Raw genomic sequence first — 25,062 nt, 5'->3', positions numbered from 1 at the left:
CAGGTGCTTACTCAAAGCAATTGAATTGAATGTGGCTAATGAAGTTTGTGATTTATATATCAATCACAATATATAATTCGCCAATTTCACTCACTAGGACTATAATTCAATAGCTGTCATATAACAGTCTTATCCTCAACCTTACCTCTATGTGATTAGTTGATGCAACAAATGACTGATTGACAGTATTATATAGCTGCATATTTCTATGCTTCTGGCACCCTGAACCACAGCTGATTTGGGTTTATGTGAAATATAAATTACTACAACCAAGGCACTTGGTTAATGTGACTTGCCTTTTAATTTATTAGAAATTTAATACAAAATACTACACTACCTCTGGATGTCCCTAAATTTAACAGGAGGCCCATACAATGCTTGTCAGCTTTTATTTGCTTTAAAATAGATTTCAAAACAACTTATGAAAGAAATAAAATAATCATTTGAATACGCATGCGCTGTTAGAACGTCTACCTTCAGAATCACGCATGCGCAGTAACATAATACCGGCGGACTCTTCGGATCAGTGGCCCGAACGACGAGGGGGTAAATCGAGACTGTTTTACAGGTCAGTGTCTAAAGAATTCGCACAGTTTCGTTGTTTATTTATTTTTATTTATTCCGTGAACGATACTAATCAGATAGATACTGAAAATGATCCTGAAGACATGACAAATAAGCCATAAGGCAAAGTAGATCTAGCCCTTGTCAGCTAGCTACGCCAGTGAGGTGGTTATTTTTTTCCCCACACGTTTTCGACAAGTCCCGCCCTCCTGATTTAAGATTGGGCAATAGTACCCCGTTTGCTGTGATACGATTGGTGTATAAATTTGTGCGGCCATTTTTTTTGGTGGACAAGCCAATCCTAGGAAAGTAGGCGGTGTTTGACGGAATGCGGATAGGAAAATTATTCTCGAAAAAGCCGTTAGGACGACATTGCGGCTAGCTTGATCTCTGTTAGTGGTATGTTGTTGTTGTTGACGACGACACTTACTGAGTGTAAAATATTACATAGAAGTCATGATAATCAAACACATGTAGTAGTGTAGAGATTCCATACTATTCAGGGGCTGTTTAAGTGGTTCTGGTGCTCAAGTGTCATAGAAAAATAAATAAATAAAAATAATACAAGTAAAAGAAAATGTAATTCTGGTGATGTTACTGGAGCAAAGCGTAGCTAGCTATAGATTCTTATGTAGTGTACATGCTATCCAGTGGGCTTATTGCGCATGTCTGGAAAAATTGGTAATTAAAATGCTCTTATTTCCATTCCTGGAATATTATGGAAATTCAGAACGTTTTGGGCAATCTTTTCTGTTATCTAGGTTAAATTTGTTGTCCTTAGACACCCCCTATTTTCTTCCCTAATGCATCCTTCCTAATGCACATCGCATTTAATGTGGTTTTTTTATGATACACTTTTACCTTTGACCTTTTAAAACTGGTATCATAATTGGACATTTTTTCACAGCCGGCTTCAAAAATGATTCATTTGTTCAATCAGTCACCACCTTTTAGTTTCATCCTGATCATCATGGTGCGGGGAATCCCGAGACTATCCCGGGAACGCTTGCAGCTTATTCCCATATTCCCAGGATGGTGTTTAATTCTTCTGTAGACCCTGACACTCATTCAGGGTGTAGCCAGTCCATATCTCAGCATGTGGTGGGTGTGGGTTTTTTTTTGTGAGGAAACCAGAAAAAAATATGGGAGCGATAGGAAGAGAACGCACACAGAAACTCCACACCGACAGTATCTCAGGATCAGGAATCCTGGAGCAATGAGACAGAAGTTAATACCCACCCCACGACCATGCCATCTGGTTCAAATATCTGGGAAACAAAAAAAATCTTGATCTTGTGCAATGCTTGCTTTCTGAACATTACAGATATGAAAGCTATGTAATCCACAGTACTTTGTTTTCGGTGTTTCACAAAATCCTGCAGTTTTAATCCATGCGTTTCAGTGATGTTTCTGCACAAACACTTGTTGTTTTTTTCCTTGGCTGAATGGTAATGAAGTGATGATCGTCAGGTACACTGAGCTCCTAAAACATAAAATGTGCAGTGGTGGCTTTGATGAACCAAAAAAACCCCCCAATGTTGTGTTAATTGTTTCCCTCACAAACATTTGTTTCTGTTCAGCATGAGGTGCATTTGGGATGATGGTGAAAAGTACTCAGCTGTTCATGGTTACAAAACTATCTTTTTCTTTTTTTTAAATTCTTTTTTAAGTCAAATGCTTGGCAAGCTGCATAGATCCTTTCAATCCTGTGTATTTGCCAGCATTAGGATTGGGAATAGGGGCGGCACGGTGGTGTAGTGGTTAGCGCTGTCGCCTCACAGCACGAAGGTCCGGGTTCGAGCCCCGTGGCCAGCAAGGGCCTTTCTGTGCAGAGTTTGCATGATCTCCCTGTGTCCGCGTGGGTTTCCTCCGGGTGCTCCGGTTTCCCCCACAGTCCAAAGACATGCAGGTTAGGTTAACTGGTGACTCTAAATTGAGCGTAGGTGTGAATGTGAGTGTGAATGGTTGTCTGTGTCTATGTGTCAGCCCTGTGATGACCTGGCGACTTGTCCAGGGTGTATCCCGCCTTTCGCCCGTAGTCAGCTGGGATAGGCTCCAGCTTGCCTGCGACCCTGTAGGACAGGATAAAGCGGCTAGAGATAATGAGATGAGATGAGATGAGGATTGGGAATACACATAAACATGCAGTACCTTGATAAATTTGTCATGATGCATTTTTTTTTCTTCAATATCGTAGGTATCGTGATATTTATTTCAGCATTTTTTTTTAATCCCCTGCTGGCCAAAAGGCCCAAAGGGGTATTTTATTGTGCCTGTGTCCGTCCATCCCAGGAAGGGTGCGCACCTTCTAAAATTAACTCCTCTCACAATTTTTGGAGGAATTTCACCAAACTTGGCAGAAGGCTTTGGCATACGATAGTTATACACATATTGAAATTTCATGTAATTTCAGCAGATTTTACCAGAGTTATGCCCTTGATTATGAACAAACTTGTACTTTGGCAATTTCATCAAGGTGTACTTGCTTTCTGAAATCAACTTCCCTCACAATTTTTATTACCCCCCGCTGGCCGAAAGGCCTGAAGGGGGATTATGTCGTGGTGATGTCCATCCCAGGAAGAGTACTCGCCTTCTGAAATCAACTCCTCTCACAATTTTTGGAGGAATTTCATGAAACTTGACAGGATTCTTTGTTATATGTCGGTAATACACATTATAATTTTGTTTAATTCAGTCGCATTTTACCAGAGTTATGGCAGAGTTGCTAGCGGGGGATATTGTGTTCTCAGAGCACACTTGTTTAAATGGCAGCTGGTTACTAAACCTATGTATCGTAATATATACAGTATCATTCAAAAGTTACACCCTTACTCATTCATAGAGTTTTCTGCAGTTTGTATTTTCTATATTGGAGAACAATACTGACATCAAAACTATGGCATTATGTAGTGGGGGGAAAGTGGTAAAAAAAAAACAAGATATGTTTCATATTTTAGATTCTTCAAAGTAGCCACTGTTTACCTTGATGACACTTTGTACACTTGGCATTATCTTAACCAGCTTCATGAGGTAGTCACCTAAAATGCTTTTCAATTAACAGGTGTGCCTCATCAAAAGGTAATTCGTGGACGAGTTTCTTACCTTCTTAATGCGTTTGAGATCAAATAGTAAATAGTAAATAATAAACATAATAAAATAGCCCTATTCCATTCACAACTGTAGTAATCCATATTATGTCAAGAACCACTCAACTAAGTAAAGAGAAACGACATCTATCGTTACTTTTAAGACAAAGAGTCTTTTAATTCATAAAAATAAAGAAAATAATTGAATTAGGAGGTGTGTCCAAACTTTTGACTGGTACTGTATATCATCAAAAATATCTTGATACGGTATATTTCATATCGCCCAGTGTTGGGCTGTGGGAGACGGCTGCCTCTCCAGTAGCTCTGTAGTTTTTAGCTCTTTAAACCTCCTTGTTTCCCACCTTTTTACTTTTCTGCTCTTCTTACAAAGACATAGTGTGTTTTTATTCATATCACATGGATATTTTTAACTTTAACACGCAACCAGGAGCCAGTTTTCTCGCTTATTCGAGAGAGGAGCTGCTGGTCCTGAAAACAATGGGACGAGCCGGGATACGATACCCCATCCTGGCGGAGCTGAAGAGGAGACCCAGGGGCTGCAAAACTGGGGCTAAGCTAAAGGCTAGGCTAGCGGACAAGGTTGACGAGCTATCTGCACTGAACAACCAGCGGATTTACCGGGAGAGCAGCTTGTTTTATCTTTACGGAGACATGGCTAACACACCTCGTACTGGATGCTAACATGGACCTGCGGGGATTCACTGCTGTGAGAGCCGACAGAGACACTAAAGCATGCAGGGAAGGCAAAGGTGGGGGACTCATCATCTACGTGAACAACTGCTGGTGTGACCCGGGACATATCTCTGTAAAGACAGTCTTATGTTGCCCAGACTTGGAGCTGCTAGCCGTTAGCCTGCGGCCATATTATCTGCCGAGGGAGTTCAGTCACGTGATCACCATCTGTGTTTACATCTCTCCGAGGGCAGCCGCAGCCGCTGTATGTGAGAGGATTCACTCAGCAAGACTGCAGACATGGCACCCTGAGGCATTTATGATCATTTCTGGGGACTTTAATCATGCTACTTTGGACTCTACTTTGGCTGCTTTTTACCAGGTTGTGGACTGTCCAACAAGGAACAACAGGACAATTGACTTGCTGTATGCTAATGTGAGGGATGCATACAGAGTCACAACCCTCCCCCCACTAGGGAAGTTTGACCACAACCTGGTTCTTCTACAGCCGAAGTACACCCCCCTGGTCCAAAGGCAGCCTGCAACAACTAGCTCCATCAGGAAGTGGTCCCCTGAAATGGAAGATGCCCTCAGAGATTATGACACCACGGACTGGGATGTGCTGCTTAGCCCACACTGTGAGGACATAGAGGGGCTGACACACTGTCTGACGGATTACCTCAACTTCTGTGCAGACGTGGTCTCCCCCGCTAAGACTGTACAGTGTTACCCTAATAACAACCCATGGGTAACACAGGAAGTCAAAGCTGTCTTCAACAAAAAGAAGGCAGCCTTCAGGAGCAGGGACAGGGAGGTGATGAAGGCAGCACAGCAGGAGGTGAAATGCTGCATGAGGGAAGCTAAGGACAGCCACAGGAGAAAGGTGGAGCAGAAGCTGAAGAACAGCATGAGGGAGGTCTGGGAAGGTGTGAAAACCATCACAGTCCACAACACAAAGACTAGAGTTGTTGAGGGGACAGTGAAGAGGGTGAACGAGCTGAATGATGACTTCAACTGGTTTAACCAGCCCACGTCCCTCCACCCTCCCCCTCACTGCAGCTATCTCTCCTTCTTCCCTCAACACACCTCCCCCCAGTCATCGCAGCAGCCCCCTCCTCCCCCACCTCAACACAGACTCCTCCATGCATTACTGCAGACCAGGTCAGAGGTCAACTGAGGAAGCTTCACCCCAGGAAAGCAGCAGGCCCGGACAAGGTGTGTCCCTGATTACTGAAGACCTGCGCTGCTGAACTGGGTGAACCACTCCAATGCATGTTCAACCTTAAGGCCAATTTATGCTGACAACCCAGTCCTCGCAGATAGCGTCGCAGACAGTGTCTGCGTAGCCCCCCCACCTTCGCAGACGCTCTGCGCGCACCTCCCAAAAATTGTGACCACCGCAGAAGCCTCGCAGACAGCGCCGCAGACAAGAGGGCTCTGATTGGTCCACTCTACATCCGCTGTACACGCACTTCCGCTTCCCTACTTTCCCGGTTTGGTTTGTTTTCACGACCGGCATTTTTAAAAACACGAGCGAAGATGGAGCAGCATGAAGAGTGGTTGATTGAGGAAGTACGTACATCTATACGACTCCAGTTCTAGTCATTATAAAAAAAAAAAGTTCTAGTCATTATAAGTAACCGGAGGATAAACACTCCACTAACCACACCCACCAACTACTCCTAGCGACTTCGCGCCCCCTTGCGTTGTGCCGGTGAATAACATCGCGCACGCCTATTACTCCCCACTCAACGATAAATTACAACTGTCTGCGAAAAGCTATCTGCAAAAGCCTTGTCGCAAGAGCATGCAGAGGCCTTTAGCCTGTAGCTGGGGAGAGTGCCCACTCTCTGGAAGACCTCATGCATTGTTCCAGTTCCCAAGAAGAACCGGCCCAGCGAGCTGAACGACTTCCGACTGGTGGCACTCACTTCACATCTGATGAAGACGTTGGAGCGGCTCTTCCTCAGCCTCCTCAGACCCCAGGTGCAGCATGCCCAGGACTGTCTGCAGTTTGCGTACTTAGCAGGTGTTGGTGTGGAAGACGCTATCCTCTACCTGCTACACCGAGCCCACTCGCATCTGGATAAGGGAAATGTCACAGTGAGGATCCTCTTCTTGGACTTCTCGAGTGCCTTCAGCACCATCCAGCCCCTTATGCTTCAGGACAAACTGAACAGGATGCGAGTGGACCCCTGCCTGGTCACCTGGATCTCCAGCTACCTCACTGACAGGCTGCAGTACGTCAGGCTGAAGGACATCACATCTGACACTGTGATTAGCAGCACTGGCGCACCCCAGGGCACGGTGCTGGCCCCTCTTCTCTTCACCCTGTACACCGCGGACTTCTGCTAGAACTCAGAGCTGTGTCACATTCAGAAGTTTGCCGATGACACAGCCATCGTGGGGTGTATCAGGGACAACAGAGAGGAGGCGTATAGGAGCCTGGTGAGGGACTTTGCTGTCTGGTGCAACAGGAACCATCTGCAGCTCAACACCTCGAGGAGCTGGTCATTGACTTTGTGAGGTCCAGACCAAGGTCATGACCAGTTCTGATCGAGGGAGTTGAGGTGGAGGCTGTGGATTCCTACAAGTACCTTGGGCTGTGGCTGGACAGCAAGCTGGACTGGACTTGCAACACCAACCACTTGTACAGGAAGGGACAGAGCAAGCTATACTTCCTGAGGAGGCTGCAGTCCTTTAACATCTGCAAGACACTCCTGTGGATGTTCTATCAGTCCGTGGTCGCTAGTGTCCTGTTTTACACCGTGGTGTGCTGGGGGGGGGCAGCACATCCAAGAAGGACACATCCAGGCTGGACAAACTGATCAGGCGGGCCGGCTCTGTGGTCGGCATGAAGCTGGTCTCTCTAGTGATGGTGGCAGAGAAGAGATCTATGGACAAACTACTGAACATCATGGACGATGCCAGTCACCCTCTGCACACCATCATCAGCAACCAGAGGAGCCTGTTTAGTGACCGAATGCTCCTTCCCAAGTGCAGGACAAACAGACTTAACTCCTTTGTCCCTCACGCCATCGGACTGTACAGCTCCTCTCTGAGGGGGAGGAAGGGTAACAGGAGGACAGAGGACGGGAAGGAGCAGTAGCCTAGCCGAGCCTGACAAAAAGCAATACTAGACAATGTGCAATACTGCTCTTGCTGGACTTTTTCTTTCTTTCTTTTCCCATATCTTATTCTTTTTTTATATTTGTATATGTAAATACTTAAATTTATTTAGAAGTTTTCTCTTTTTATCCTGTAATGATGCTGCTGGAATTTTAATTTCCCTGAGGGAACCCTTCCAAAGGGATCAATAAAGTTCTATCTAATCTAATTTAATCTAATCTAATCTAGGCAGTGTTATTTTTCCATAAGAGCATGCTCTGAAGTGTTTATTCCTCTTCTGCAATAGCCATTTGTCAGCGGTTACAATTTAGTTATTAAAAAATGACACACTACTTTTAAACCTTTTGTCACATTTAATGTTATGAAATGTCTATTAAATGTAAACATGCCCCCAAAGCAGTCACTTCTTGATTGAAGAGGTTGTTAGTCCAAGAAACTTGCTGCCAGTGGAAACACAAGAACTTATGGAGCTGAACCATTAAATATTAGCTAAAATTAATTGAGTTCTATTAAGATGTAGTGCAATAGGATTCAACCTGAATGAAGGGCAAAATTTCACACTTAACACACTGTAATTCTTCCCTGAAGGCTACACCATGAGTCAAGGAAAGGACAATGCACGACTCCGAAGCTATAAGAACAATTCACTTAACACAGACGAGATGAGGAGGAGGAGGGAGGAGGAAGGCCTGCAGCTACGCAAACAGAAGAAAGATGAACAGGTGAGATGATGGGCAGCTTCAGGGTTTTGTGAACCACTCTGTTGCTGTAGTTCTTTGGCACATGCAGAGATCTTTATCTTGGTGGCAGGAACAGCCAAAATTGCTCATAATTGCTCTGGGGGATTTCCTCAAACCATCTGGGTAGTAGTTTAAGGCCAGAGATTGCCACATGGTTCCATGCTGGCAAGAGAAAATGTTAAACCAGTAATGCAGTGGTGTTACATGGGCAGTATGGTTGCTATGGTTACGCATAATTAAGTAAAAAAAAAACTTTCAACATCTCTGTGGCCTTACAGCTGTTCAAACGGAGGAATGTGGCCACAGTGAAGGAAGACTGCACACTGGAGGATGATGGGATGTCAGACAGCGGCTACCTGGAATCGCAGGCCAATAACATGGAACAAATCACGGTAAGAGTTAAGCAGGACACAGTTTCAAACTTGTTTGTAGTTAAACCTAAAAAGCCGTTGTGTACGGTGAGTGCACTGCTGTGTTCTACAGTGTTATGTAATAGCCTTGTAATCAGCATAGAGCAGTGGCTAAATCAGTAGACACTCAGGACAAGCAAATTTCACATCTCTGTTATATTAGTGTGTTATTTGTAGTTGCTCATTGACAAAAAGGAAGCTCAACAGTCACTTCTGTAATTCATCCTGGATTAAATGTCGAGATTTTTAATCTCTGTAATACACTTCACAGTGATGCTCTGTAACTATACTGTAAGCTACTCGTCTCAGATCCTGCTACCTGCTGCACCACATATCCGCTATGATGAGATCCAGTTGATGCTATAACACGACACAGATGAAACCAAGAAGAATGGCAAAAAAGTGCAAAGCTCTCCTGCTTTACTATGCAGTTAAACATATCAAAAGAAAATGAAGGCGTTAGCCAGATTTGAGTAACATGCGAGGATCGAAATTTGTATCTCATAGCTGAAATGTTAGCCAAACAACACAAAGTGCTACATTAGAACCTTCCTTCGATTTGGATGATGATCATATACTTGTTCATTTTCCCCTTAGTCTGTATTAATGCACTATGTAGCTAAGTAGCTCACAGTACGGTTCTACATTATGTTAAGCTATGGTCACATGACAGCTTGTGATGGGCTTGCGAATATTTGGTGATATAAAAATTGGTAGCATTGTGCGATGCACAATGAATGTTCTCCGAGCTTTGCGCGTTGTTTTTTGGTGTGTCTCCACCTCGTGATTGGCCAAAATTGTCGGGAAACATTTCAATGCACTCACTGAAATTTGGTGGCAACGTTTTCATCAGCAAACTAAGTGGCGAATACTCGCAGATGGGTTTGGGAATACTTCCTGAAGCTCAGGGAAGCATCACCACCAAAACGCCTCATTTTCAGCTGTAGTTTGATCGTAGCCTTAGCTACCACTTTGTTTCACTCAAATGAACTAAAACACAGGACTGGGCAGCACCTTAGAGCAGTTTATGCAGATGTTCTTTATTCGTTAGGGTGGTGTTATATCTGAGGACATGACCCAGATGATCTTCTCCAGCTCTCCAGAACAACAGCTTATGGGAACACAGCGCTTCAGAAAGCTTTTGTCTAAAGGTTAGAACGAACACACACACACACACACACACACACACACACACACACACACGTTTATCTTAGCGCCTTGTGAGGACCTTTTGCTGACATCATTAGTATGCAGTTAATTAATGCTATACCTAATCTAAATATAACCTTAAATTTCATAATTTAAAATAAATCTTTTGACTCTTAGTTGGGGCAGCACGGTGGTGTAGTGGTTAGCTCTGTCGCCTCACAGCAAGAAGGTCCGGGTTCGAGCCCCGTGGCCAGCGAGGGCCTTTCTGTGTGGGGTTTGCATGTTCTCCCCGTGTCCGCGTGGGTTTCCTCCGGGTGCTCTGGTTTCCCCCACAGTCCAAAGACATGCAGGTTAGGTTAACTGGTGACTCTAAATTGAGCGTAGGTGTGAATGTGAGTGTGAATGGTTGTCTGTGTCTATGTGTCAGCCCTGTGATGACCTGGCGACTTGTCCAGGGTGTACCCCGCCTTTCACCCGTAGTCAGCTGGGATAGACTCCAGCTTGCCTGCGACCCTGTAGAACAGGATAAAGCGGCTAGAGTTAATGAGATGAGACTCTTAGTTGTGTGGGTTTTTTTTTTTAATCCCCTGCTGGCCGAAAGGCCCAAAAGGGGATTATGTCATGGCGATGTCCGTCTGTCCGTCCATCCCAGGAAAGGGTACTCACCTTCTGAAATCAACTCCTTTCACAGTTTTTTTTGGAGGAATTTCACAAAACTTGACAAGAGGCATTGCTGTATGTCGGTAGTACACTTACCCAATTTAACGAAATTACAGTATGTTTTACCAGAGTTATAGCCCTCGATTAACAAAATTATTATCCCCTGCTGGCCGAAAGGCCTGAAGGGGGATTGGATGGACATCGCCACGACGTCTGTCTGTCCGTCCCGGGAAGGGTACTCACCTTCTGAAATCCTCTCCTCTCGCAATTTTTGGAGGAATTTCACAAAACTTGACAGGATTCTTTGTTATATGTCGGTAATACGCGTATTGTAATTTTGTTCAGTTCAGTCACCTTTTACCAGAGTTATCACCCTTGATTACCAAACTTGTACTTTGACAATTTCATGAGGGTGTATTTAGCACTTATAGCGTAGGTATAGTTGCCAGCGGGGGATATTGTGCTGTCAGAGCACTCTTGTGTTTGTTTTAAATAAACCTGCAGTTTTTGCTTCAAAAGCCATTTTCTTCACAGGGTTTGGCCAAATGTCCTCACAATGTATAACGTCCAACATTCTTATCCATATAAAATACACCACACAGTTGTGTATGTAATGGGCATGTAACAATTCACTCAGTTCATGATTTGATTCAATTTTTCCATAATATTTTTGAAAAAATAAATTGAAGAAAATGTTCTCCCAAAAGCCAGATTTGAGCTACCAAAAAAGCAACATTTAATTATTCTTTATCAACTTAAATATTCCTTCTGTTAGTTTCATTTGCATAATGACCAACAATAATTAATTTTTAATTAATTTTAAAAAATTACCCACTTTTGTAAAGGTTGCAGTAAAATATAATGGCCTGTTAATTAAGCTATTCCTTTTATTAAAAATGAAAATGTTAACAAATAGGGTTGTTCTTAATAAACTTTTTACAAACATGTTTACTGCCTCCATTTGCTTCTTTTCTTGTAGCTTGAAAATCTCTTTGTACAGTCATTCGTACAATGGCGCTTTCCCAATTTTCATCTGTTTTGTGTGTTTTCATGGCATTTGAGTTGTGTTACTTCCACCTAGGGTGAAGCCATTCCTGCTATTGTATGTTATTTCACCCTCTGCTGGCTAAACGACAGAATTACAGTTAGGAAAAGCTAAGGTTGTGCAGCCTGATGATAATCGTGATTTTTATTTTTATTTTTTTTTATTTCAGCAATTCAAATCAGTATAAAATTGTATTGTGATTTCACGTCACACGATATATCGTTACATGACTAGTATCCTCGTGTAATGTGTATCTTTGCTTATGTGAGTGGTGTCTGTCCTTTTGTTAGAGCCCAACCCCCCTATTGATGAGGTCATTGCCACACCCGGTGTAGTGGAGCGCTTTGTGGAGTTTCTGAAGAGGAAGGAGAACTGCACACTACAGGTGAAGCCCACATAGAGGAACATCACTGAGCATTCTTATTAGCCAGGGACAAGTTGATGATATTGCTCTTAGGTAGTCTCTTACCAGTATTAAGCCGTAGGCTTCATGAAAAAAAAATTAACTCCAGAAATATGCCAAGTTGTCTGTCAGATGTTCTGCACAATTTTGCATGTAGTTCCACTTCAACAGGGCTTGATTTGAATTAAAGCAAAAGGTTATGTGTTTCGAGTAGTCTAAATAGTATAAAGACGGCAAGTAGTCTAGCAGACATTGCTGGTGCTAACCCTAGAGCCTGGAGACATCAGGTCACACATGCCACTGATGGAGTCAAAGAACATACTACAGCTAATCGTTTGAATCGGTCACTGTACTGCAATTTCAAATCTGTTCCTTGTCATTGCTCCCAGACTGAATATAATATAAGTGCATGGCTTGCTAATGTGAATGTAGGGTCAGACTGACAATAAACACACCCCACACCACCTCATTCCTCAGAATGCTGGACAGCCAGAATCCCGTTTTGAGCTCTTAGACCTACAACGGCCATGAGTCAATTACTTACTCCAGATGGAATGCTCTTGTGATGGCTCATGTTAAAGGAATGTGTATGCAAGCATTCTGCTTTGCCTGAAAAGTAAAGCAGTAAAAGATCAGGCCATTGTGATAATGGTGTTGTGTCTCTACAGTTTGAAGCAGCGTGGGTCTTGACAAACATCGCCTCTGGTACGTCTCACCAGACACGCGTAGTGATCCAGGCTGGTGCTGTGCCCATCTTCATAGAGATGCTCAGCTCTGACTTCGAGGATGTCCAGGAGCAGGTACAGTAAACCGCACTCCAGGTCATCTCTGTTTATTTTTAACATGCAAGTGTACAGGTACATCGTCACTAGTTGTTAGCAAAATAAATGGCAGTAAACCAAAACTGATCAAACCCTAAATTGGTCAGCTCAGCCGTGTTAGTTTCTGCTAAGTACCTAGCAACAGACTTGCTTGCTTCACTTTTCTGTTGGTGTATGAAAATGTAGTCGCATTCCCAGTAACCGGTTTCCTAAACCATCAGGTAACCATAGCAACCACATACCCTGTTTCATCAGCTTTTTCCCTCCTTAGTCTCAGACTCTAAGGATGTTTCTGGACTGACTTTATTAATGAATATAAAGTAACGGCTTTATCCTGGTCCGAACCGTAGTGGCTTCGGGGTCTATTCCAGGCAACACTGGGTATGCACGCACTCATTCACACTAATAGTGATTTAGTGTCGACAATCCACCTCTATCTGTTTCACTTTGTATGGCTCTCTGTCTTTTTGTTCTGATTTCTTGTTCTGCCTGTCTCATTTCCTCATGGTCTTGTGTTTTCTGTGCAGGCGGTGTGGGCGTTGGGGAACATTGCAGGAGACAGTACAGAGTGCAGAGACTACGTGCTGGATTGCAACATCCTTCCCTCACTTATACAGTAGGTTTCTTTCCAAAGTGTCCTCTTTGTCGTGGGTTAAGTTCAGTTTTATCTTTTCTAAGCTGCTGCACCTAACTTTACAAGTCCATGATTATTCATGCAGCATGCTGTTTACTATAACTCGGTGTTGTTTGTATGAATTATGTTGTGTCCTGTATACAGGCTCTTGACCAAACAGAATCGCTTGACTATGATGAGGAACGCAGTGTGGGCTCTGTCTAATCTGTGCAGAGGCAAGAACCCACCTCCAGATTTTACCAAGGTAAGACCCTGGTACTGGATTGTGGGTTTACATTTGCCACATAGTACTGGCTTTTTGTGGTTCCTGTTGTAGCTTTGCAGTTTTAAAAGATCATCAGGGATCCCAGACGTCCGCTATTTAGCGGAATTCCGCTATTTTCTAGCGAAAGTGTTTTTTTTTTTTTTTTTTTTAAATCTCTTGTATATCCATTAAAAATATGTTTAAGTAAAATGACCAGCAGAATACGTTCTGATTTGGTTTGCTTGTTTAGCGATGTTTTCGTCGGCTTCGTTTGTTCTCGTTGACATTCGGAAACACTCAGAAGTTAAATTGATGTAAATACCGCGAGCAGTGTTGCCAGATTGCGCGGTTCTCAGCCCAGTTGGGGGTTTCATGTGCATTTTGGCGGGTTTTGAACATATTCTGGAAAACGTCAGGAGTATCTGGCAACACTGACCGCGAGACTGTACGCGATAGAACAAGAAAACAATATGGCTGCGCCCATTTGCTAGAAAACATGTTTTAACTCCGTTCGTGCTTTTGTTTCTAATGCGTTGAACTTGATTCAGAGCACTGCAGGAACATCAGAAAAGCAGAAGGAAAGATCAGAGAAACAAAAGCAGAGAAAACTGGAGGAAAGACAGAATGCACCCCAGAAAAGAGCATTAAATTCCTTTGCAGTGAAACCTTTCAAAAAGAGAGGTTTAAATCAAATATCTCCAGTATTTGCTGTACATATGTATATATCTAATATTACTGAATCATTGATTTCTGCTCATATTCATGATTTTTGAAAAATGAATGTGGCTTATATTAGACTAGTTTTGACATTAACTTGAAACAAAAAAAATAAACAAATGAGATGAACTATGGATGCTATTGTTATAACAAAATCAGTGGAATATTTAGGCAAGTATATTCTTCAAAGCTACATTTTCGTCTAATTTTTATAATTCTTTTCTTGCCACTTATGTCATTGATTACAAAATATGGCATCAAATGGATACACATTATCATCTGTTGCTTTTCTATGTTAAATCTATGTAAAAAATGTGTTCTATAGCATCTTTAAATGTTAAAATCTCAACAGCTTCAGGCAGCCCCCTTGACCCCTGCTGATAGTTTCTCATCTCATTATCTGTAGCCGCTTTATCCTTCTACAGGGTCGCAGGCAAGCTGGAGCCTATCCCAGCTGACTACGGGCGAAAGGCGGGGTACACCCTGGACAAGTCGCCAGGTCATCACAGGGCTGACACATAGACACAGACAACCATTCACACTCACATTCACACCTACGGTCAATTTAGAGCCACCAGTTAACCTAACCTGCATGTCTTTGGACTGTGGGGGAAACCGGAGCACCCGGAGGGAAACCCACGCGGACACGGGGAGAGCATGCAAACTCCACACAGAAAGGCCCTTGCCGGCCACGGGGCTCGAACCCGGACCTTCTTGCTGTGAGGCGACAGCGCTAACCACTAGCCCACACCACCGTGCCGCCCGGTGATAGTTTCTTACATTCCTCTATTTTTTTCAATTACTGCTGGGATCCCTGGATCATTATGAAAAGTAACATTTGGTGTATAATTAAGAAGTATTCCATGAAATTGAGTCGTACATGAGCTGATGGCTGATGAGGTGCGTAGCACAGAGTTGGCTATAAGCCATGTACGATGAGATTGAGTGGAATATTTGTTAATTTTGTTAATTGTTTTATTCTATCTACATTCACTGGATTTTGAGAAACTGAGCTTTTTTTTTTTTTGCAAATTCAAATAAAAACTTTTATACAAAACGTCCAACAAAATCATTTCCGCTTAGAATGTAAACAAACTGTCGAAATGGCAGCAGAAATTTGTGAAAAAATGCTATAATAATAATTCTTGAAAAATAAAAAAAGATGTTCTTACCATCAAATACTTTCATTTCATCAAACACTTTTTTTTCTGTTTTATCTTTTGCAATTACGACCACCTGATATGTGTAATAAGTCTGTTTCACCTACTTCATAATTCCTCTAATTTAGTATTTATTTATTTATTTATTTATTTATTTTACTTGTGTGGCTTGATATGTCCTCTGCTGCTGCTATCCACTGTGCTGCTGCAAACAGGAAATTTTCCCATTGTTGGATAATAAAGGTCTTATCTTATTGAGAAGAGTTTTTATTTTGTCCTCGGTTGGTTGAGCTAAACGCTCCGTCATTTTGTTTTTCTCTACTCACGGTATATGAGCTGATTGCCTAGTAGTAGAGTAACCAATCAGAGCGTGCGATTGCTCATATCCAGTGAATGTGGATAGAATAATCTTGGATATATTTACATAAGTGACATTGAATACAGAAAATGCACTTGCCGTGTGTGTAGGTGTCACCGTGCCTGAGCGTGCTCTCCTGGCTGCTCTTTGTGAATGATACAGACATTCTGGCTGATGCGTGCTGGGCGCTCTCCTACCTGTCTGACGGGCCCAATGAAAAGATCCAGGCTGTTATAGACTCGGGCGTGTGCCGCAGACTGGTGGAGCTGCTACTGTAAGATATTACACACAGCCTTAGAAGGTGGTCGAGTGTGCAGTTAGACATGTTCTGATCATCAGGTATATGAAGTATTATGAAGTCTGAAACACGATGCTGGGCAGATGGCACGCTAACTGACTAGCTCTGATCTAGGTGGTTAAATATAGTTGTGCGCGCTGAGAAGCTACCAAACGTCACGCTCTGTGTATTTTTTGTTTACCTTTTTAATACAACATTGTGACCACATAGACCATGATAAGATGTTAGGCGTGTGCTGATATTTAATTTGCATACTACAGTAATTTCCTGTTGGGGTTCAGAAAAAAATAATTTATGCCTATGTATGTTTTAATTTGCATGTTACAGCATGTTTATTGTATTATGGCACCTATAATATAATAATTGTTCTGTAATTGATTCAATAATGCTAAATTCGGATTAGCAATCGATTAAGTGGGAATTTGTATTTTCTTCATTTGTTGAGTGACGTCCAGTTGATTTATCTGGATTTTTAAAATGTAACTGTATTATTGTTGTTTTTATACAGTAGCCTGTATAGCAACGCCTTTAAAAATTGAAAAGCCAAAAATGTTTATCTTTTAAATGTCAGCCAAGATAGAGTAGTGATTGCAAGATCAGTGGAAAACTCCATGTTATTGGCTGGATGTTTAGTTACATTTATTTATTTATTTATTTATTTACTTAGACATTCAGATTATAAGGTAGTCTCTCCTGCGCTTCGGGCTGTGGGGAACATCGTCACAGGAGATGACGTTCAGACACAGGTAATAAAAACAAAATTGCACTTTTCTGTCTTGTCTGGTTTCTTATGAGTTTTATATATTGCTTTAGAGGGTCACCTTTAGGAGTGTGTTTAGCTTGGCAATTAAGAGTAAAAAATGTGTGTTTTTTTTTTTTAATCCTGTTTGTATTTTACCTGAACAGGTGATCTTGAACTGTTCAGCCCTTCAAAGTCTCCTTCACTTGCTATGTAGCCCTAAGGAGTCCATTAAGAAAGAAGCCTGCTGGACAATCTCCAATATTACTGCTGGGAACCGGGCACAGATACAGGTGCGTGTCTGTCGGGCTCAGTATATGAGTATGGCTCAGTATGATATATCTGTGTGTGCTTGATGATGAAGAGTTTTGTCTGCTCTCTCTTTTTCTCTAGATGGTGATAGACGCAGGTTTGCTTCCTCCTCTTATCACTATCCTTCAGGTGGCTGAGTTCCGGACGAGGAAGGAGGCGGCGTGGGCCATCACCAATGCCACATCTGGGGGCTCTGCTGAGCAGATCAGGTCGGGTATTGCTTAAAATGAAACCGTAGGCTTTAACTGTGCGAGCATAAATTAGATGCCTGTATGCTATTTCTCCAGTTTATTCCATTTCCTCATGCTAGTGTTTCAGAAAATTGTTTGTGAAAATAAGATATACAATTTAAAGGGCATATTTTGGACCAATTTGTTTTTTTTGTTTTTTTTTAATATATGAAAGTATGTCCCTTTACACACTCATCCAGAAGGGTAATTTTGCACAAGCCCATCTATCTACAGCAGAAAAAAATAAAATAACAAAACGCATCTGGAAAAATCCCAAGGGAGTCTGGAGCCAGATTCGTGACGTTACCTGCGGAAGCGCCAGCAGGCTGCGTGAGCTTTGCATGGTTTCAGTGCACAGCCTGTGTAGACCAAGCGCTCCCATTTCCCTCTCATTGTCCGGTCTTTTGGGAAACGATGAGTACTAATCCCATCAAGACTGGTGTTGCTACGAGTACACCCTCCTACGATACATCTGTTAACCATTTTAATAATTACGCGATAACGTTGAAGAAATTTGCAGAAAACCAGCAGGTCGTTTTCTCATAAACAAACTAGCGCTGACGTAGGATTCAGAGGGAGGCGTCCCGCACGTGACGTCACGAAAATCAATGTTTGCCGGAAAATCCAAATGCCAAGTTTTTTCAGAGGCGGACCAATTCGCCTCAAATGGCTTGATTTCAACTGAATTTTTCTGGTATTGCGCAAGGTAAAAAAACTGCAGAGAATGCAGAATGTTCCAGATATTTGACCAAAGTTTAATATAAAATAGGAGAGTTACATTGATCTTGCTCCTGAATTTACCTGTGATATTCACTTTAACAGCATAATATTGTGTGGCTTGTAGACTTGTGTGTAATGAACATTGCTGTCACTTGGGGGCGTGCATGGTCTGGTGGTGTTTTTCCCTTCTTTAGTTATAGCTTACAACCCATTATCTGAGTTTATATTTACACCATCATACCCAAGTCGGATAGACTTGAGAAAATCTCAGTTTAACTGTCGCTTTCTTTCTTGCTTGCCAGCGTGAACCACATAAATTTGTTGGACATTTCCAACACTTAAATGGGTACAGGCCCTGGCATCAGATATCACCTAATCTGGCATACATAAGTGTAAAAAAAAATTTTATTTGCAAAACTACATCCCATATAGACCTCACAAAGTATCTGGTGTACACCGGCAGTATTTCAGCATGGGAAGAGCTCTGACCTGTTGCACAAGTAGAACCTCAAAATGTGAAGGAAATTTCAGGCCCAAATATAGAAGTCTGGATCCATCACTTTGTCAGGGCAATAAAGGAAAAAATGGAACTTTAATAAAGCTGTTGTTTATTTTAAAAAGGCATCTGGTGGAGCTGGGTTGCATCAAGCCTCTCTGTGACCTTCTGACCCTGATGGACTCCAAGATTGTGCAGGTGGCGCTGAATGGCCTGGAGAACATCCTCAGACTGGGAGAGCTGGAGGCCAAGCGAGGAGGAGGAATCAACCCGTACTGCGCCCTCATCGAGGAAGCATATGGTAACTCCACACACTCGGGCTTCTACTTTTAATACTTTCTAAACATCTAATCGTCTCACGAGATTTCAGCGTTGTATTTTGAGAACTCCACTGATTCCTTTCCTCAGGTCTGGATAAGCTGGAGTTCCTGCAGGGCCACGAGAACCAGGAGATCTACCAGAAAGCATTCGACCTGATCGAGCACTACTTCAGCCCTGAGGATGAGGATCCAGCCCTGGCCCCTGCTGTCGACTTGCAGCAGCAGCAGTTCCTCTTCCAGCAGTGCGAGGCTCCCATGGAAGGCTTCCAGCTCTGAGCACCAGAAAAGCCACAGCAGAGAGAGTTCTTAATATCTATAATGATTATAAAGAGTGTGACGTTGCAAGAGCCTGTGTTGCTGGTCGACTTCCTTAACCTTTACCTTTCCTGCTCCCTTCACACCTGCTGTCACTGGTTTTGAAGAACGGCTTCAGGAAAATCGAACCAGATTAATCCAAAAAATGACCACCAGAGCAGCTCTGGAACCTTTGAAAGACTCCCGTATTGGCCACCTTGCATTAATTCCCACCATGGACACCCCCCCCCCCCCCCCCCCCCAAAAAAAAAATGCCCCAACCAATATAAACAAGCATCAAGACTACACGCTGCATCCAGCTGAGTTGATTAGAAGCTGGTTATTGACTGCTTGAACGTATGACCTTGCTGCAATACGGACGTCTTGAGACGGACGGCCTGTACGTGATCCCTTTTTCATTCGTTCAGAAACACTGGACTGACCATGTGACTGTGGGAGCGCCTGGAAATGCGCATACAAACGTTGGGGGAGGGAACAGAGAGGCACAACTTGGCCAGTGGGCCCTGAAGACTGAAATTCACTTCAGCACTTTTCTCTACTCATTCGACCCGGACTGCCTAAAGAAAAAGGCAACTCTTGTTGACGGACAGAGACAGGAGTCCAGACTGTGTGTGACTGACTGACTGTGTGCCACTTAATTGAATATTGAACTTATTTGCTTTCATTCTCATGCATTCCTACAATGACTCTGCAGGATCCTTACAATGACGTTTGCACCTTCTGGGAGTTGGAATCTCCCTGAGCACTGAGACAAAGACAAATTTTTTTTTTTTTTTTACTTTTTTTTTCTTTTTCTAATTGAGCCTGTGTGCCAGACTCTTCGGACTTAAAGGGGACAATTCCATACGATTATCATCCTTTATTATCAGCAGCACTTTATGTTCAGGACATAAATCCTTTGATTCGAATGGAAATAATTTTTCTTTCCATGCAGTACTTGGCTCTCCGCTCCTCAGGAAATGAGACGAGAAAGGTCTGCACTCGGTGCACGCCCCAGTTCGCAGGATGTTCTTTTACAGAACTAAACACACTAAATATCGGAGTGAAATCGTATCGCTGATGAGCTTTTCCCTTCTGAAGCTTCCTCCACTACTCGGACTCTCGATGACATTTAGTGAGCTGAAATCTTAGTTTCCCAGTGTGACTGACAGACGCACGCGTGCGCGCGCGCGCACACACTTTAACATGACTGATATTGCTGATCATAGACCCATGTTCAGATGACCCCATATAATATCATCGTTAACTAGGGTGACATAAGGGGGCTAAAAAAAACCCACATTTCTTCACATTTTCATTTTGGGGTGGAATCTGTTAGTACCGACTGTGCCATAATCCTTATGTGAAATTAAGATTTACAACCCAGCAGCAATTTAAATGAGGCAGGAAATGAATCCAAATTGAGCTTGAAGCATACTGGTGACTTATGTTTGCTATTTAAAAAAAAAAAGCTGCAAGTTTGTTTTTGTTTGTTTACTCCTGGATTTTTTTTTTTTTAAATGTCGGATTCTCTCACAGAGAGATGACCAGCTCGTCATTTTTCAATACTGCTGTTGTATTGAGATTGTATAACTGTTCTCTGTTAAGCCATTTGCATAAATGCTGTTTCATGAGTTCCCGTGGCCGTGTTGTTTTCCATTTCTGCTCATCTTGGTTCAGGATGGCGAATAACACGGTAAATATTTTCACATGCAGCCTAATAATCTGACTGATTTTAATGAATCCGAAAGCAGATGTTCATATAACACACCAAAAATGTGAATAGAGTGGAGCCCGAATGAAATTCAAACAGGTAGGTAATCTTTAAATTAAATTACTTTTTATAGTCTGAACCGTTGTGTATGTTCTGCATGCAAAATGATTGCAAGCTTAGATGGCAGACACCCAAATAAGATTTAAAGCAGAATGATGTTGGATGCCAGTTCTTCTTCAGCCTTTCTGTTCATTTTATTTCTGTTCACTGTTTAATTTTTCAAATACTATATTTGAGTTGTGCTGAGAATGATGTTATTTAAGGCTTTTGGCTAACGTCCTGGCCAGGTTCAGAAAAGCAGATGGTGAAGATAATGAGTGAAAACCACTCCCTTTTTATCCCCGACTGCCCGTCCATCCTGGGAAGAGTACTCACCTTCTGAAATCAACTCCTCTCACAATTTTTGGAGGAATTTCATGAAACTTGACGGGATTCTTTATTTGTCAGTAGTACACATATTGCAATTTAGTTCAATTCGGTCTGATTTTTTCAGAGTTATGGCCCTTGATTACTAAACTTGTAGCTTGGCAATTTCATGAAAGTGTGCTTGTATTATGAAATCAACTCCTCTTGCAATTTTTGCAGGAATTTTCCAAAACTTTGCAAAATGCCTTGCTATATGTTGGTAATGTGCATATTACAATTTCGTTCAATTCGGTCACATTTCACCAGTTATGGCCCTTGATTACCAAACTTGTATTTTGACAATTTCATGAGGGTGTATTAAGCACTTATAGCATAGATATACAGTGGTGCTTGAAAGTTTGTGAACCCTTTAGAATTTTCTATATTTCTGCATAAATATGACCCAAAACATCAGGTTTTCACATAAGTCCTAAAAGTATATAAAGAGAAGCCAGTTTAAAAAATGAGACAAAAATATTATACTTGGTCATTTATTTATTGAGGAAAATGATCAAATTACATATGTGAGTGGCAAAAGTATGTGAACCTCTAGGATTAACAGTTAATTTGAAGGTGAAATTAGAGTCAGGTGTTTTCAATCAATGGGATGACAATCAGGTGTGAGTGGGCACCCTGTTTTATTTAAAGAACAGGGATCTATCAAAGTCTGATCTTCACACCACATGTTTGTAGAAGTGTGTCATGGCACGAACAAAGGAGATTTCTGAGGACCTCAGAAAAAGCGTTGTTGATGCTCATCAGGCTGGAAAAGGTTACAAAACCGTCTCTAAAGAGTTTAGACTCCACCAATCCACAGTCAGACAGATTGTGTACAAATGGAGGAAATTCAAGACCATTGTTACCCTCCCCAGGAGTGGTCGACCAACAAAGATCACTCCAAGAGCAAGGCGTGTAATAGTTGGCGAGGTCACAAAGGACCCCAGGGTAACTTCTAAGCAACTGAAGGCCTCTCTCACATTGGCTAATGTTAATGTTCATGAGTCCACCATCAGGAGAACAATGAACAACAATGGTGTGCATGGCAGGGTTGCAAGGAGAAAGCCACTGCTCTCCAAAAAGAACATTGCTGCTCGTCTGCAGTTTGCTGAAGATCACGTGGACAAGCCAGAAGACTATTGGAAAAATGTTTTGTGGACAGATGAGACCAAAATAGAACTTTTTGGTTTAAATGAGAAACGTTATGCTTGGAGAAAGGAAAACACTGCGTTCCACCATAAGAACCTTATCCCATCTGCGAAACATGCTTGTGGTAGTATCATGGTTTGGGCCCGTTTTGCTGCATCTGGGGTCAGGATGGCTTGCTGTCATTAATTAAACAATGAATTCTGAATTATACCAGCGAATTCTAAAGGAAAATGTCAGGACATCTGTCCATGAACTGAATCTCAAGAGAAGGTGGGTCATGCAGCAAGACAATGACCCTAAGCATACAAGTCGTTCTACCAAAGAATGGTTAAAGAAGAATAAAGTTAATGTTTTGGAATGGCCAAGTCAAAGTCCTGATCTTTAATCCAATCGAAATGTTGTGGAAGGACCTGAAGCGAGCAGTTCGTGTGAGGAAACCCACCAACATCCCAGAGTTGAAGCTGTTCTGTACGGAGGAACGGGCTAAAATTCCTCCAAGCTGGTGTGCAGGACTGATCAACAGTTACTGGCAATGTTTAGTTGCAGTTATTGCTGCCCAAGGGGATCACACCAGATACTGACCACAAAGGTTCACATACTTTTGTCACTCACAGATATGTAATCTTCTTTTGGTTGCACCCGATTAGGGGTTGCCACAGCAGATCTTTTGTCTCCATTGCTCCCTGTCTTCTGCATCCTTCTCTACCACACCTGCCACTTTCATGTCCTCTCTCACCACATCCATGTATCTCCTCTTTGGCCTTCCTTGTTTTCGTTTGCCTGGCAGCTCCATCCTCAACATTCTCCTTCCCACATGCTCTGCATCTCGTCTCAGGATGTGCCCATACCATCTCAGTCTCATCTCTCTTAGCTTAATTCCCAAGCTCTCCACATGTGCTGTCTCTCTGATGTGCTCGTTCCTTATCCTGTCCAACCTTGTCACTCCCATCGCAAACCTTAACATCCTCAACTCCGCCACCTCCAACTTTTGCCTCCTGTCTCTTCGTTAATTACCATGGGTGATAGCGTTCCGGCGCGCCGCGCCGGATTTCTGGCGCGCCGTGGCTGGGGGGGGAAAAAAAAAATCTAGTTCGCCCATTGTCCTGTGTCACTGAGATGCGCAGATAGACAGTAAAGGGAATTCGGAATTCCCTTTACTGTCTATCTGCGCATCTCAGAATGACACAGGACAATGGGCGAACTAGTTTTTTTTTTTTTTTTTTCCCCAGCCACGGCGCGCCGGAAATCCGGCGCGGCGCACCGGAACGCTATCACCCCTGAATTACTCACATATGTAATATTGGATCATTTTCCTCAATAAATAAATGACCAAGTGTAATATTTTTATCTCATTTGTTTAACTGGGTTCTCTTTATCTACTTTGAGGACTTGTATGAAAATCTAATTGTTTTAGGTCATATTTATGCAGAAATATAGAAAATTCTAAAGGGTTCACAAACTTTCAGGCACCACTGTAGTTGCCCGTGGGGGATATTGTGCTCTGAGTACTCTTGCTTAATTAAAGCTACATTCAAGCATGACTTTTGTCAACCTTCCACTTCAGTTTTCATCTGTTACGACTCAGTTCAGGACAAGAAACTTATCAAATATAAGAACCTTGTAAATATATGGCTACTCACATTTTCAGGTAGACGAATTACATTACATTTGCACTACACTAATGGCATTTAGCAGATGCTCTTATCCAGAGCGATGTACAATGTACCCAGAGCAGCCTGGGGAGTAGTTAGGGGTTAGGTGCCTTGCCCAAGGGCACTTCAGCCATTCCTGCTGGTCCAGGGAATGGAACTGGGATTACAGCCTGTCTCATCCAAGCTAATTATTCACTAATTATAAGCTAATTACTTATTACACTTCCTCAATTTTAGGAATGCACCAATTCAATTTTTTTTTTCTTAAAAATATGATACTAATATCAGAGCTAAGGGTTAGCGATATAATGAAACGCATTTCTAAGACATTGTGTACAACACAATATACAGTTGTGGTCAGAAGTTTACATACACTCGTCATGGACATGTCATGCCAACATTGGGCTTTCAATGATTTCTTTGAATGAATAATTATTAGGGTGCATCAGTTGCCCCCTAAAAATGAAAAGTTCCTCCGATCATGATGCATTTTTGTTTTTATGTTCCTTTTGGTAAGAAAACACACTGGGTGAAATATTTTGACAAAATTCAAAAGTTTAATGGTGGCACCAGGAGCTCAAAGTTATGGAAAAAGCTGCTATTTTATAACTATTATGGCACCTTATAGAGTATACCAAATATCTTGGATACACATTTTTAGTACGTATTCTAAATCTATTATCAAGCACAGTTTGAGTTTTAGCTGTTCACTGAATCATTGTTCAACTACTTTTTGTCATGGTCCTACCTGTGGGCTTCTCTCTTCAGGTAACATCTCCACTCAGCATTACCGGCCACGCCTGCTCTCACTTTCTCTTATTAACTTTCAGTGACCGTCATTGGTTGTTGCCGATCACCTGCTT

The 25,062-nt window shown here is 42.3% G+C and overlaps 1 protein-coding gene across 1 annotated transcript; it reads left to right on the top strand.

Annotated features, from left to right (window-relative positions):
- Positions 1-493: 493 nt before the first annotated feature.
- kpna1 (karyopherin alpha 1 (importin alpha 5)) lies at positions 494-19,476 on the top strand. The gene is made up of 14 exons (XM_060899916.1): positions 494-568; positions 8,061-8,194; positions 8,491-8,604; positions 9,674-9,773; positions 11,767-11,861; positions 12,548-12,679; positions 13,228-13,316; positions 13,479-13,578; positions 15,924-16,087; positions 16,779-16,857; positions 17,018-17,143; positions 17,244-17,371; positions 18,734-18,909; positions 19,017-19,476. The coding sequence occupies exons 2-14, from the start codon at positions 8,069-8,071 to the stop codon at positions 19,202-19,204; spliced, it is 1,617 nt and encodes a 538-aa protein (XP_060755899.1). The 5' UTR covers positions 494-568; positions 8,061-8,068; the 3' UTR covers positions 19,205-19,476.
- The last annotated feature ends 5,586 nt before the right edge of the window (positions 19,477-25,062 follow it).

The sequence above is a fragment of the Neoarius graeffei genome, chromosome 19 (assembly GCF_027579695.1).
Source record: "Neoarius graeffei isolate fNeoGra1 chromosome 19, fNeoGra1.pri, whole genome shotgun sequence".
NCBI classification, from domain to species: Eukaryota; Metazoa; Chordata; class Actinopteri; order Siluriformes; family Ariidae; genus Neoarius; species Neoarius graeffei.
This window is presented reverse-complemented; position numbering and strand designations above follow the sequence as displayed.